At 44.8% G+C, this 13,841-nt stretch overlaps 1 protein-coding gene and 1 long non-coding RNA gene across 2 annotated transcripts in view; one reads left to right on the top strand and one right to left on the bottom strand.

Annotated features, from left to right (window-relative positions):
• c5h20orf194 (chromosome 5 C20orf194 homolog) overlaps window positions 1-7,400 on the bottom strand; it is a 30,037-nt gene extending 22,637 nt beyond the window's left edge. The window contains exons 1-4 of the mRNA XM_035417482.1: window positions 7,246-7,400; window positions 2,106-2,185; window positions 839-964; window positions 40-164 (exon numbers count right to left, since the gene is read on the bottom strand). Of these exons, the coding sequence (XP_035273373.1) occupies window positions 40-164; window positions 839-964; window positions 2,106-2,185; window positions 7,246-7,301 (387 nt within the window). The 5' untranslated portion in view covers window positions 7,302-7,400. The remainder of the gene's footprint in view (window positions 1-39; window positions 165-838; window positions 965-2,105; window positions 2,186-7,245) is intronic.
• A 2,179-nt stretch (window positions 7,401-9,579) lies between these two features.
• Window positions 9,580-10,112, top strand: LOC118228489. Its single transcript, XR_004765504.1, has 2 exons — window positions 9,580-9,837; window positions 9,912-10,112. It is a non-coding gene; the product is annotated as an uncharacterized LOC118228489 (long non-coding RNA).
• The last annotated feature ends 3,729 nt before the right edge of the window (window positions 10,113-13,841 follow it).

Here is a 13,841-nt window from a genome sequence, read left to right on the forward strand (position 1 = left end):
GCAGACAGACAGACAGAGAGACAGACACACAGGGCTCACCTCGGTCTCGGTCATGCAGTGCAGGCGCAGGTTCCTCCAGTGGGACACGTAGGGCAGGAGGGAGCCGTAGTTGACCGGGTTGCAGTACAGGTGCACGCTCTCCGCTGTGATGAGCAGGATCACGTCTGCAGGGGGGGAGAGCCGCCATGTCAGAGCAGCCTCGGAGGCGCTCCTGTAACTCTACAGCTTGGCTTTCTCTTCTTTTCTCCTCTATTCTTTTATGACACCGCGGGGCAAATGACAATGCTCATCCTGTTTTCCTCTGGCTGTGTGTCTCTGGTGAAAAGGTCTGCTCGCTGCTTTCACAGCAGACGTAAATCAAGGTCCTTTCTTACAGGAGATAAAAAAAAGTACGAATTTCTTTTTTTCTTTAGAAAGACAGAATCCTATTTTCCCCTGGAGAGGAACATTGATTTTTTTTCCCATTAGAACATAAAGGGCATCGCTTTTTTACCCACAGAACTGAGTGTAATTATCAAACTGCGCAGCCATTCTGAGAGGAAAATGAGAATAATCCCAGCATTCAACTCTGCCAGAGCAGCTCCCACTCAGCTGCACACCCACAGCACTTCGCTCCTTTCAGTCCGAGAAACCAGTCTAAGCGAAGGGACACAGCGCCATCTACTGGCACCATACAGCACTGCACCCGTCAGTGTACTTGGCAAAGGCCCCGCGAAGGCCAATATGCTTCGAGATTTACTTCAGCCATTTTGTTTTATTTTACTTAAAACAAAAAAAACACCGTTACATCAGAGGCCTCATACACCACGGGACCTGAGCTGTACTGAGGGACACTCACCGTCCAGCACCTCCTCAGGGAACTCCTCACAGAAGCGGTCCAGCTGCAGCTGGCTCTGGCTGTACAGCCCGAAGAACAGGAAGTTGGCCAGCTCACTGCAGCCCTCATTGTACCTGCTGTCAATGCCTGCAGCGACAGACGACATGCACGACATCACGATGACATCACAATGGCATTACACTGACTGACCCTCGGCAATGTCATCGCACTGACTGTACAAATCCAGACATTCCAAAGGCTGTACATATGAACAGGCTAATTTCATAGAGTTAATTCACAATTCTAAATGTGATATCTGTCTGAATATCTTGCTTCTTGACTTGTGTGAAGTGGCCTCAGGTTGCATGCGTCACAGGAAATAGCTCATACTGAAAATACTACACCTTTTTTCGTCTTCTTAGGAAGCACACACTCAAATTGAAATATATTTTTTTGAAAAGCAGAAAGGGAACTATCCCTTTAGTGCAGTAAGAACGGCCATGTGCTTCAGGTGACCACCAGGGGGCAGAAGTGCACCACAGCTGGTCAGGTCGCTGTAAAACACACACATCTGTCCTAAAGGGGCCTTTTTTTGGCTGTTTCAGGGTGAGTCGCTGGGAACAGGAGAGAATGCAAAACCACGTACAGCAACAGCGAGAATCTCCCCATCGTGACAGTCACAGGGTTCTGAGGTACTTTCCTGTATATGTGCCAGTCATCCCGATCAGCATTCAAACAACGTCTGAGCAACGTAATCCTAACGTTCCCTTAGCGTTATAACAACGTCATCATAACATTCCCCAAGCGTTAAAACATCAGAGTAACACCATCCTTAGCGTTCCCCCAACGTTAATATGACATCAGAGTAACGTCAAGCCTAATGTTCCCCCAGCTAAAACATCAGAGTAACGGCAAGCCTAACGTTTCCCCAGAGCTAAGATACCAGCGGGCTAACGTCATGCGTAATGCTCGCCAAGCACCGAAACGCCAGCAGAGTAACTGCTATCAGAACCGGCACTGAAACGCCAGCAGAGTAACTGCTATCAGAACCGGCAGTGAAATGCCAGCAGAGTAACTGCTATCAGGACCGGCAGTGCGGTTAAGGCCTGCTGTTGTCTCAGTGTTGGGGGAACACTAAAATAACAGAGCGATGGAGACCCACCATGACTAATGTGGGGCATCAAAGCAGGAATGGGCCGGACGTTGCTTTAACGTTGCTTTGACATTGCTATGACGTTGCTTTGATGTTGCTTTAACGTTGCTTTGTGGGCGTCTGAAGGGGGCTCACCTAGGGTGCACAGAATGGCGTCTGGGGTTCCTTTCCCGCCGTCGCTGAGCAGAGACTGCACCTGCCGCAAGCGGGAGCACCTGAAAGAGACGAGGGGGAGGGATTCTCATCAGTCCTGAAAGGGGGCGGGGCCTCGCGAGGGGGCGGGGCCAGGGCATATTCGGGGCATCATCGCAGGAAGCGGCGCATTGTCCACAACACGCGCCCGCGCCACACAATGGCGCGATTTAACGGGGCCAGCCGCGGGCCGGGTCGTACCGAGAGTCACAGACAGTGCCGCCATTGTCACAAGCATCGGAAAAGAAAAGCGTTCGAAAGAAACTTTCCTGTGAACAGGCTTTCTATTCTCCCGTTCTGAAGCTTGAGAAATGAACTCTCAAACAGTCGTCCCAGCTTCTGTGATTTACGTCAACAACCAACTAATCTCACCTCGGAAAAAGAAAGAAAGAAAAAAAAAGACTTATTTGAAAATCTAAGCAGGCCAATCAATCAGCCCAGTCACCAAAGCACAGGAAAATGGAGAGCGAAATGAAGTCATATTTCAAAGGTCACATGACCTGCTCGCTAAGTAACTGCTGGAGACTGGGGCAGAGTGTTAGAGAGGAGCGTCATTCATCACAAAATGAGGTCATTTCACAAAAATGCCCAACTCTCAGATGTGACGCTTCAGACTGTGGGTGACATTCGAACCCCTGCAAATCCACCTCAGCTCCCGTTCCTGCACACAGTGGGGCTCATTCACGAAACATGCACACCATCAATGTACAGTGCTTTGAGTGTGAGCGAAAAGCGCTATATAAATGAATTATTATTAATATTATTATTATAAATTTGAACCAGGAACCTCTGAGGCAGAAAAGCATTCACCTGACCATCATAGCAGCCAGCCTCCTGATCACACTCGTGAGTGCAGTCGCACCAAATGACCTAAATTCCAAAAACCTGCCCTACCCACAGCAGCACATTTAACTGTCAAGGAAGAGTGCACTTCTTAATCTTAAAGGAATTCCTGTTTTAAAAAAAAAAACAAGCCAAGCCAAAAAAAGCTGTGCACGTGAGTGCAGTCCCCACACGTGACTCCAGAGGCCTGTGTCTCCTCGCATCAGGGGGTTGTCTCAGGAAGTGGGAGGGGGGAGGCGGAGGGGGAGGCGGACGAGGGGGGTGGAAGTTTTTGTTTTGTGCTTGACAGCGCCTGGCAAAAGCCAAGAATATCTGATTATCAGCGCTCCAGCAAGCAAGCAGGGGTGAGGAAGTGCCATTTTCAGAAGGCCCCCACTTTCTCAGCTGGTGAAGCAGAAGAGAAGGGCTTTCAAACCCCCCCCCCCCCCCCCCCCCCTTGCTCAATCTCAGCGTGGGACCGCAGAAACATTTTGGCGCTCCAGATGAGTTCCCTAATCCGGCATGCCAAGATTTATTTTTTGGGGCCGAGGTGGGGGGTGGAGGGTGAAGGGGGAGGGGCACAGCTGTTCGGAGGATTGTGGTTCTTTCAGGGTCACAGGATTTCGGGAAAAGAGAGGGGGGGGGGGGTGAGGGGGTGGCAGAAAGCGGGCGGGGTGCCAGCGTGCCGCTTCTGAAACACGTCTCTGTGCGACAGAGAGCAGAGGCCAGCGGGGGCAGACACCAGCAGGGCAGAGGGGGAACATCACCACACTGGAGGACGACCATCATCATCATCATCATCATCATCATCATCATCATCATCTCTACAGCGGTCACATCATCCTGCATATTCTGTCATTCTGCCTGGTCAGTGCATGACAGTCACAATGCATGTCACTGACCTACAACACCCAACAACAAAACAAAACCTCATTTGAACGCATAACTACAGAGTCTGAGTTATATATAAGGTACATGTAATGCATTCGTACAATTATCATTTTAGCATACAATGGAAGAGAACCCAGGAATTTCAAGAAGTGCAATAAAAATTAACTCCTGTTATTCATGGGGGGGGGGGGGGGATTTGGTTATGGTCTGCATTGCGTGCTCTGTTAGTCCGGTCTGACAGGCTGTGGTCATGAAGCTAAACAGCCAAAAACAAAGATAGACTGTCTACCAGTTTCAGTTTACAAAACGATAATAACCGATTTACATAGAGCAGGGCTATGAGCCTCCCTCCCTCATTCAATTTCCTCATACGAACGGTCTTAATCTCTGGAAATACATTTCATACAGAGGGAGCAGGGGACGGTTTCCCGAGCTCTGAACTGAAAATTAAAATGAACTAAATCCTAGTTTCCTATTTAGACAGGCAGATTTATCGGTGGAAGTTGAGTGGATTTGCTAACTGACTTAGCCTCCCCAGTAGACCCCCTGTAACTTTGGCTGTGCGCTGAGAAAATTCCACTGCATTGATGACAGATGTGCATATCTGCCTCTGTACTCAGAGAACACCCTCCCCCCCCCCCCCCCCCAACACCAGCCCCATCCCCCCACCCGAAACCCAGCCTTAGCTTCAGCTGTGCATTCATTGCCTCCCAGCCCATGAGCAGATTGCTCACCTACAGCAGGCGGCCGCCATTCTGGCTCAGCGGAGCCAAAATCGCAGCTGTTCTTTCCCGGGTCTCTGTGCACAGCCAGCCATCTTGCGTGCAAGAAACTGGCTCGGCCTGTAACCAAAGTCGCTGCTGCCCCAGTAGAGGCTATGGGGGATAGGGCAAACACAGACGCCCCGTTGCCGCAACAAACTCAGTCATACGCTTTTGTATGTAATCAGTGGGCCGATAGGCCTAATCTTCGATTCACAAGCACGTGCTGCGGTCGAACCCAGCCGGGTTTCCAAGGCAGCTCAAACACACTGGAGCGCAACAGAGCCGGGTTCAGTTTCAGGACCGGGCTGTTTGCTCGGCTCATAGGTGAAACGTGATGCGTCGAACTGAGGAACTAACCCCTGAGATGGCACATGCAGTCCCACTGAAGGATTCTGGGTAAATGTGCAAACATCCACCTTATTTTGGGGGAAATGGACTGGGACCAGAATGGGAAATGAACATCAGCCACCAGCCAAACAGTGGTAAATTTTACCTGTGGCTGGTAAACTTGTCTACTCTACCAAACCACTAACCACCCAATACTTGAAGTGCCTATTATATTCTAAACATCTAGTTGTCTAGGAAAACAGTGAAATTGGCTGGTGAATTCTGGGATGCACCAGCCACTCTAGCCAGTGGACGAAAAAGTTCGTTTCCTGCTCTGGCTCGGACTGTGACTCCATAGCCATGGTAACAGCACAGACACGATCAGAAACATGCGGCAATCAACTGCCCTCCTGTTCATGAATAACGCGGCCCAGCCGTTTCCAAATGGTCTGTCAACAGCCGCTAATTTACTGCGCGTGCATGCGAGGAAGCCCTGGTTAGGGTCGCGAGCTGCAGTGAGGAATCTGACCCATAGATCTACCATTCTCGGTTCAATTCCAGAAAAGCATTGGAATGGAAAAGGATAGCGAGTTTAGTACACGTTTGGGAGATTGTAACGGGAGATGTGTTCTACTTCATGCATGGTTGTAGCCCACTAAACCAACTACGCTCCAGCTAGTTTGTTATGTACCTTTCCGAGTATCCACACAATACTGTGAGTATTAGTCCTGCATTATCTGAAAATTTAAGTTTAAACCAGATTATCTTTGTTAGTTTTGTTCAACACGAATAAAGAGTAAAGAGTTTGCATCAACAAGGATAAAATATCATAACTGTCATCCGAAATGAAATTGTTATAGAATTCTTATCCGATTCTAACCAACAAAGGTTAGTTCAGTTTCTATTTTAAAGATTCCGTTAATATTTTATGGCGAGCTTCCAAACAAACGTCCTCACATTATCCTAATGAATGACAGAAAAGGGAAGAGGTCAAGCTCCTCCCGAGAGAAGTCACAAATCATCGGCTAATTTTAATTGCATGACACCGGTCTAACCCAGGCAATCGTGAATAAAGGGTGCCAGCTTTACGGTTGAATTGGACATTTAATGCAGGTAACAGTCCGTGCATCTCATCAAAATCCTAAAGATAAGCCAGGTTCAGACGGAGCTCCCATCACACAAAGGCAGAAAACCCAGGCAAGTCAGAACATGCAGGCTTGATCGCTGGCGCTGTGCCCTGTAATCAGCCGGGAGGACTTCATTCTCGCGGCAGAACTAGGTCAACGTGAACTCCGAAAATCAAATCCAAACGTGCGTGACCCCACTTATGTGCCAACGTGAAATTTTCGAAATTTTCGAAATTTTACAGGCTGCAACATTATTCGAAAACGATTCGTAAAGGAGCGCTCGCAACATAGACAATAAACATACACACACTTCAGCCAGCCAAGCTCAATGATAGCATAGCGAATATTACATTGTATCCTCCAGATAGCTCTTATTAAAACACATTCACATATCTGCTGGGTTTGTAGTTGCCAAGGGGGCAATTTGTGAAACCTGTGCCTAGCAGCTAGCTACTGTTATTTCTTCAGCTAACGACCTTTAATCTGGTTAACATTACTTTGCTAAGCGAACTAGCAACCGTTAACGATATAGCCTAGACGATTATCATCGAAATCATATTTGACAACTTATCAAATATTAATTCCGATAGGTATCTGAGGGTTAGAAATCAAAAGACAATGCAAATGTAACAAGCTAGCAAACGTTAGCTGAACCACACACATCGAAGCATTCGAGGATGCTGTGAAAAAAACGGAGCCTTGCAATAATTAGCTAGCGAGCTAATTAAGTTACATAGCACTGGCCAACATCACATTATGACCATATATATGCGCAGATTTTCCATTTTATCATATGTGCGGAGCAATAACTACTCACACGTTTGCCAAATCATTTTATCAGGCTAGCTAGTTATCTAAAAGGGGAAACCTCTATTATCAGCCAGCAAGCTAACGTTAGACATTAGACATTGTTGTATTCTGTTAGGGCAGCTAAATACTGGCTATGCTAGGCTAACCGTTAAGTAGCTAAGCAAATGACAATGTTAACAGACAGTAGTGTTAGCCAGATAGCTAACCTTATGTAGATCATTGGCTGACTTAGCAACCAGAACGACAACAAATGCAGCACAGCTATCTAAGACAATATCGTATGAATAATCTTGCCCTACTTTCAAATATTAATCTGGTCTTCAAAAATAAAGATCATTTTACCCGACGGCAGAGCTCATGCATTGATATTTTCCGTTTTTTCTCCGTATCCCGGCCATGTTCGGCTTTCATACATTCAAAATAACGTTTTCCAGCCTCCTGCCAAAAGCCCAACGCAAAATCCCCAAGTATGACAACCGCCTAAACCATACTGAGAAAGTTGGGAGCCGCTAACATTGAGTTTCTTTTTTAACATTAGGTACCCTGACTATTGTCTCGGCAGATAATAATATTTTTAAAATATATTGTACTTTCATCGTCTTGACGCATTTCGTGTTTATTTGATTGCGTCAGCCACTGTGTTATATTCCATAGGAATGTAGTCTTCCCTAAATCGCGAATGGTAAAGTCCCCTAGCGTCCCTTGACAGCGGTCATGCAACTTGAGTGCAATCGCACCGGAAATGCAATTGATTTTATGTTTTGCAGCTTCGTGCTATAATTAACCAGTCAAAAAAAAAAAAGAATCATTAAACTCAAAACTACCTGCATAATACTAAGCAGACCTACGTCGTTTCCAAAAAATAGATTATAATCATCTAGTTAGCTATATGACAAGTATATTAATAGAAGATAGCTGGCTTGAATAACGGCACCATATCCAGCATCACAAATAAATCACGTTATTTCCCAACAAGATGGCTTGTGAACGATGTGAATTACTTTTTACATAGTTGCATATTTGGTCAATGCGCTGCCTTCCTCGAGATTTAACTTGGTGATCCCTGGCCAGCTGCAAAATGCATCTTCTGGTAAATGAAGCGGGCGTGAACAGTAAAACGTTTAACCAAAGAAATACATAAGTCTTCTGAGGAGAAAAGGAATGAGGTAATGTAAAACACTAAGAAAGGACTGTTTTTGTTAGCTGACCAGTTTAACACTGTGTCATTGTTACTCTACAAGAGAGCAATACACGTGATCGTAATCAAAACGACAAAAATAGATCTGCGCAATAAACATAATAACGTGATAATAACATCACTTCGACTCCCTGTGTTTTTTTATTCCTTACGATTTATGAATTGTTGTATGTCTCTATTATTGAACCTAGGAAATACACGTAGCCGAGGTGCTTTTGGCTTATACATTAGCATATTTATCGTGCACAGTTGCTAGATGTTTATTGCATAGGCATTCTGTGCAATTCTTCCGAAAAGCCTGGGTGGGTGAATTTCCAATTTCTACGTGTCCTTTTCGTTGTCTTTTCAGTTTCATGAGATCTATGTGCAACAGGGAGAAGGAAAATCACGGTTCACAGCGACTTCATGGTGATTTATGTTTAGACAGACAGACAGAAGAGGGTGGAGACCGTCATAATTATGCTTACATTTCGCTCAATAACTGTTTACAATACGACCTACAGGCCTATCTATACTGTAATTACAGTATTACACAAATAATTAAGTGTTACGCGGTTTGATGACTGTGGAGGAGAGAGTACGTTAAACTGCTTAAAAATGACAGGAAGTAATATTCTACATGATTCGGGTAAGTTGTGGCACTTTTGTAAGGGTTTAAACTGAAGATATCCCATATTCCCGTGTGCGTTCCGTTTCCGGTGCCTAGGGCATGTGCAGACGGCTCACGTGCATGAATGTGGGGCAAACCAACATTCCTTCGAATGTGTTTATGCTGCGCCCTCACCTACTGTTTATCCGTCTTGAGCGCTGCTGCTACCGTTTTAGTGAGCTCCAAAGAGGTGACCACGCAGCAAAAAATGCATCCAGCTATTGAAACGCTCTTCACTGATTAATGTACATGCGCTCATTGAGATGAAACAATCGCAGGACATGATTACAACTCCCCCCTCCATCAACTCTGGGGGGGGACACGAAACCCTGACTAAATGGAAAAGCGTGTAAACAGGAACTGTGTTCTGTACCCCAGTGGCTGGTGAGGTGGGCCTAATAGAGTAAGGAGCCAGCCGGCGATCGGATAGGGGACCCAGAACTTCCTGAGGCTCCCGGTGTTGGACGGCCTCCTTTGTGTCTCTTCCGTCCTGAGGAACTGCCGTCCCACACAAACCTGTGTGTGTGTGTGTGTGTGTGCGCCTGGGGCTTTTCCTGCACTGGCCTGAGTTACACCCCTGGAATCTTGTTTACTGTGCTCTCTCTCCCTCTTTCTCTCTGCCTGTCCTCTCTCTCTCTATCTTGCTATGTCTCTCTCTCCCCTCTCCTCTCATTGTCTCTTTTTCTCTCTCCTTATCTCTACCCCTCTCTCTCTCAATGCCTCTCTACTCTCATTCCATCTCTCCCCCTCTCTTTCTTTCTTGTCTTCCCCCTTTTCTCTCTTCCATTCGGTATCTCTCCCTCTCTCTCTCCTTCCCACCTCTCTCTGCCTTTCTCCCTCTCTCCTGGCTGTGCTGTGCTGTGCTCTGCTGGTATGTCTGGAAAGTTCACGGTGAGGTGAATGGAATGGATGACACAGCACTGGAGCAGTAAATCCAAAGCTCTCAGATTGGACGGAACCTGGCGTTGCAGTGCTGGGCTCCGATTGGCCGTACGAAGCTCTGGAGTTTTGGAGTGAATCCGGTGTTGAAGTGCTGATGTTGAAACTGAATTAGTGTTAAAGTGCTGAGAAGATGTTGGGAAAGGAGGTCAGTGTACTGAACGGTGCTTTCTGTACTTGTCTGTAAATCTGTCTTGACTGTGGCATGACATCATCACACAGGCATTCTGTCCAGAAGATCAGTGCTTCCCGTGAGGCACAGTGTGTCATCTGGTTCTACAGAACTCAGTCTCTCTACCAGTGAACTAGTGATTGCTCACCCTTAGCCCACATCCTGCAATCCACGGACAAGCACAAAACAGGATTTCAAAACTTCCTGAGCTGTGACTTATAGTTTGAAAAAAATAAACTTGGGCCCTGTGACTAAGTGGTTGTCTATTTTCAGTAGAGTGGTTGTCGGTATTGTCATCTTAGGAAGTTGGCCAATAACTTTTGATTGCTATATTTTGCATCTGAGCTTCATGGAAGCTTTTTTTTTTTTTAAGAACAGCTGACTTGACAGTGTATGACCAACCGTTAAATTAAGGAGTGTTTAGATAAGACGACAACAGTGAATGTTAAGACTTGTTCTGAATTTCTCAATCTGAAAACTCTTGCCTCTTTCCAGACAACATGTTTCATGTACTACTGTTTATTAATTTTAAAACAGAAATTTACAACAGAGCAATAATACAGTATAAAGTATAGTCATTAATTTTTACTTATTCATTCTTAATTAAGCTGTAATAACTGCACCATAATCTAAAATGTTCCCCAACCTACATGTTATATCTGATGAGGCTTGAGTCTGTAACTTAGCAACCCTGTCAGAGGGACTGTAACCTACTGGAAATTTTATGGCCAATCTTACCCTCTCTCTCAAGTTTCAGATTATCTGTCTCTCTCATCCAAACCTAATTAACTGGAGCTCAAACTATGTATTTATAGTGAAAACACTATGCAGTGTACACATCAGGCCACTGGCCAATCTTGGCTGAAGTGGGTGAACTTTTCTGCTACTTTGAACTCAACACTTTCTATACACATTCATGCTGCCACCTAGTGGCGGTTTATTGTATTTATCCTATTGTATTTAGAAGGTCTCATTGAGATGTTTATCTCTTCTTCATGGGTGTCCTGGCCAAGAGGCAACATATGATAACACATAAACACAGAGGACAAAAGATAAAACACAAAGAAAAAAATCTACACCATATTGTGTCGCGGGAAAGCAGAATTTCAGCCCCATGTCGGGTAAAAAAATCTCTTAACTGCCTCCAAGATCTTCATTCATCACAGCGCTAAAGATAACTGTAATTCTCCCTCTATGTAAACTTCCACATACGTCATCTTTCCACATACAACCATGCTGAGAACTCCAACGACCAAAAAACTGAAATACTTTCAAATCACCATCTTGATAAGTCTGAGAATCACAACAAATAGGCCTGTTGTTTCACACAGGGAATTTGACTGCTTATTTATTTTTATTTTTGAATATGATTTGAGATAAGTACTGTGAATTATGTGATAGAGGCAAAAGTATTGTAGGAATGTTATCTTGAAGAAAAAAAAATGCATATAAATACATAATATCATACTACTAATAAATCTGTAAATTTGCGGTACATCACTCAACAGGACACGAGATGGCGCTGTTGAGCAGGGCTGCTTTTATTGTGGTAAATAAGCCATCCGTTTTATAGAACGGTGACAAACGAGGTTTGGAATCGTCACTGACTGTGGAGATGAACTGTCTTGAGTTGAACCTGTTTGAATTTAAAATGGCTAACTTTCACCAGTCATAAGGTAACAACAAAACCCGATAAGCATAAAAAAACCTTTCAAATGCTGCAATTACATAAAGATTACATGCGTATTCAGACAAGTTCTTTTTTTAAAGTTAAATTGCAAATAAAGGCTTGCTGATTCTGTTAATGTGAGATAAAAGATTTTCCAACTACAGCATTTATTTCTCCCTAAGTGCTTCAACTTCTTGTCCAGATGACGACAGTAAGCAGGACATGGAAGATCCAGGCTGTGCATCACTTGTTTGTAGATGTCACACAATCACATACAGATGCATACAAGCACACACACACACACACGCATGCGCGCACTCACTCTCACATGCACACTCTTCCATGTAAAAAGCATGGTGGGGGGGTGTGGAGCTCTTCTCCCTCAGGGGTTATATGTTTGTTTCATTGAGCAGCAGAACTCATGTGCATACCGTTGCACTCTTTCAGACAAGTCCACCTCTCTTTCTATACCATACCCTGTTTTTGGTGTTTCCTCCTCAGTCTGAAATGCCCAGGTGTAATTTAAAGCCCATCACGTTGCTTTGATGTGCTCAGTAAATTGACAGTGTGTCTCGCACTAGAACACCTTGCAATTCAAGGTATTTTTGGTTGGCGCATTTAGCCAAGCTGACTGAGACAAAACACCTTTAACATGGTGAGAAAACACCTCAGGAGCTAATGATAGACAGAGTTCCAATCAAATCAGGTGTCGTCAAGGCGCACGGCGCAAGATGTGGAAAAACAGTTCATAGTAAAAGGTCAGCTAACCCTGTTTGTGGTTTAATTGCAAATCCTTAGGGCCCGGTATACCAAGACATTTTTTAAGACATACAAAACTTTTTAGCACACTCAAAACCAATAACATGTCCAAACATTTAACAAGCGCTGAAGGTCTTAATAAATCAGGACCTTAGTTGCCAACTGCCTTATTTAAATTATGTATCACTAAGAAAGCCAGCAACACGCCCACTCATTTGTACAAAACTGTAAGTAAACCAGCAGAGTAAATAAACAGGGCCCCCCCCTAATCAGCCTGCCTATTTAGGGGGTGACTCATCAATTCTAAAATCGCAGGGCAGAGACTTTAATCGGCGCGAGATCGGCGAACCTCGGCAAACGGCTCAATTCGCTTGCTCGTGATGAGCAGCGCATTAGGCTTCCTCGAATGTGCAATTAAAATAAATGACGCTCTGCTCCTCAGGTTGACTTCAGCCGCGCCGCTTTGCTACACCAATTAACCAGGTGACACGCAACTGAATGTGTGCACTAGGGAAATTTAACAGGGCGACTGGAAGAGGGTTCCTATCTGATGAAAGGATAATTAATTCAGAGGCTCATTAGTGAATCTTTCCAATAATTAGAGAATGCATCGAGCTCTTTTAAAAGTAAAAAAAAAAAAAAAAACTCATTGGCTACTCAAAATACCTGCGAGGGTTCTATCGTTAAAAGTTTAGATGCAGTGGCCTCACTGGCCCGCTACTCAGTAAATTACTTTGACAAAGTATTGGCAGCTTTGCACCCGCGCGCGGGAGGCAGAAATCAATTCAGCTGATGCACGGCATCAGATTTATAGGGGAGGGTGCTCTCTTCTTCTGCTTCAAAAAGCAATTTTCTTGAGCTACAATGGACTGTATGTCTTGACAATGAAACTATTCAATGGGTGATAGGGCACCTGGTTCAAACTCCAGAAGATAGGCCTTACCTGGAGACTGGTACATAATATGTGTAGTGCTGGTAGAACTCCATGGCCACTGCATTAAAGATGACATCATGACCAGGACATCAATCCCCCCTAAAAGCGAACAGTTATTTTGCTATGTGAGTATTGAAAGGGCCTACATCAAAAGCTAGTGCCAATATATTTCATATTTATAATGAACAAAAACATGATAGGAATGTATAAGAAACTCAGGACAGCATCCCAGGTGGTGGGCCCATAGCCTATCACAAACCAACAGTCTGTAAGACAACCCAAATGCGAAAACCGGTTCTCGTAAGATAAGGCCCAAGCAAAACAGATTACCAGAGCCTTATCTTGTATTAACACTGCCTGGAAACCTGGCCGGACATCACAAATCGCTGAAACGGGGCATTCGTGTAACAGTTCCGTTTGATGATCTTACTTCAGTCTTTTTTTGTTTTTTGTTATCGTGACTTATGTAATTTAACTTGATTGCCTTATCCAACAAACCACCTGTCAAGACGTAGCTCAACACTGGAGGCAATTCAAGGACCAGTGCCTTGGATTACATTGGTACATGACAGCGGCATGCTCGCGATGTTAATTATCAAGTTCAAAGGCTTTATGAGG

Source organism: Anguilla anguilla, chromosome 5 (genome assembly GCF_013347855.1).
Source record: "Anguilla anguilla isolate fAngAng1 chromosome 5, fAngAng1.pri, whole genome shotgun sequence".
NCBI classification, from domain to species: domain Eukaryota; kingdom Metazoa; phylum Chordata; class Actinopteri; order Anguilliformes; family Anguillidae; genus Anguilla; species Anguilla anguilla.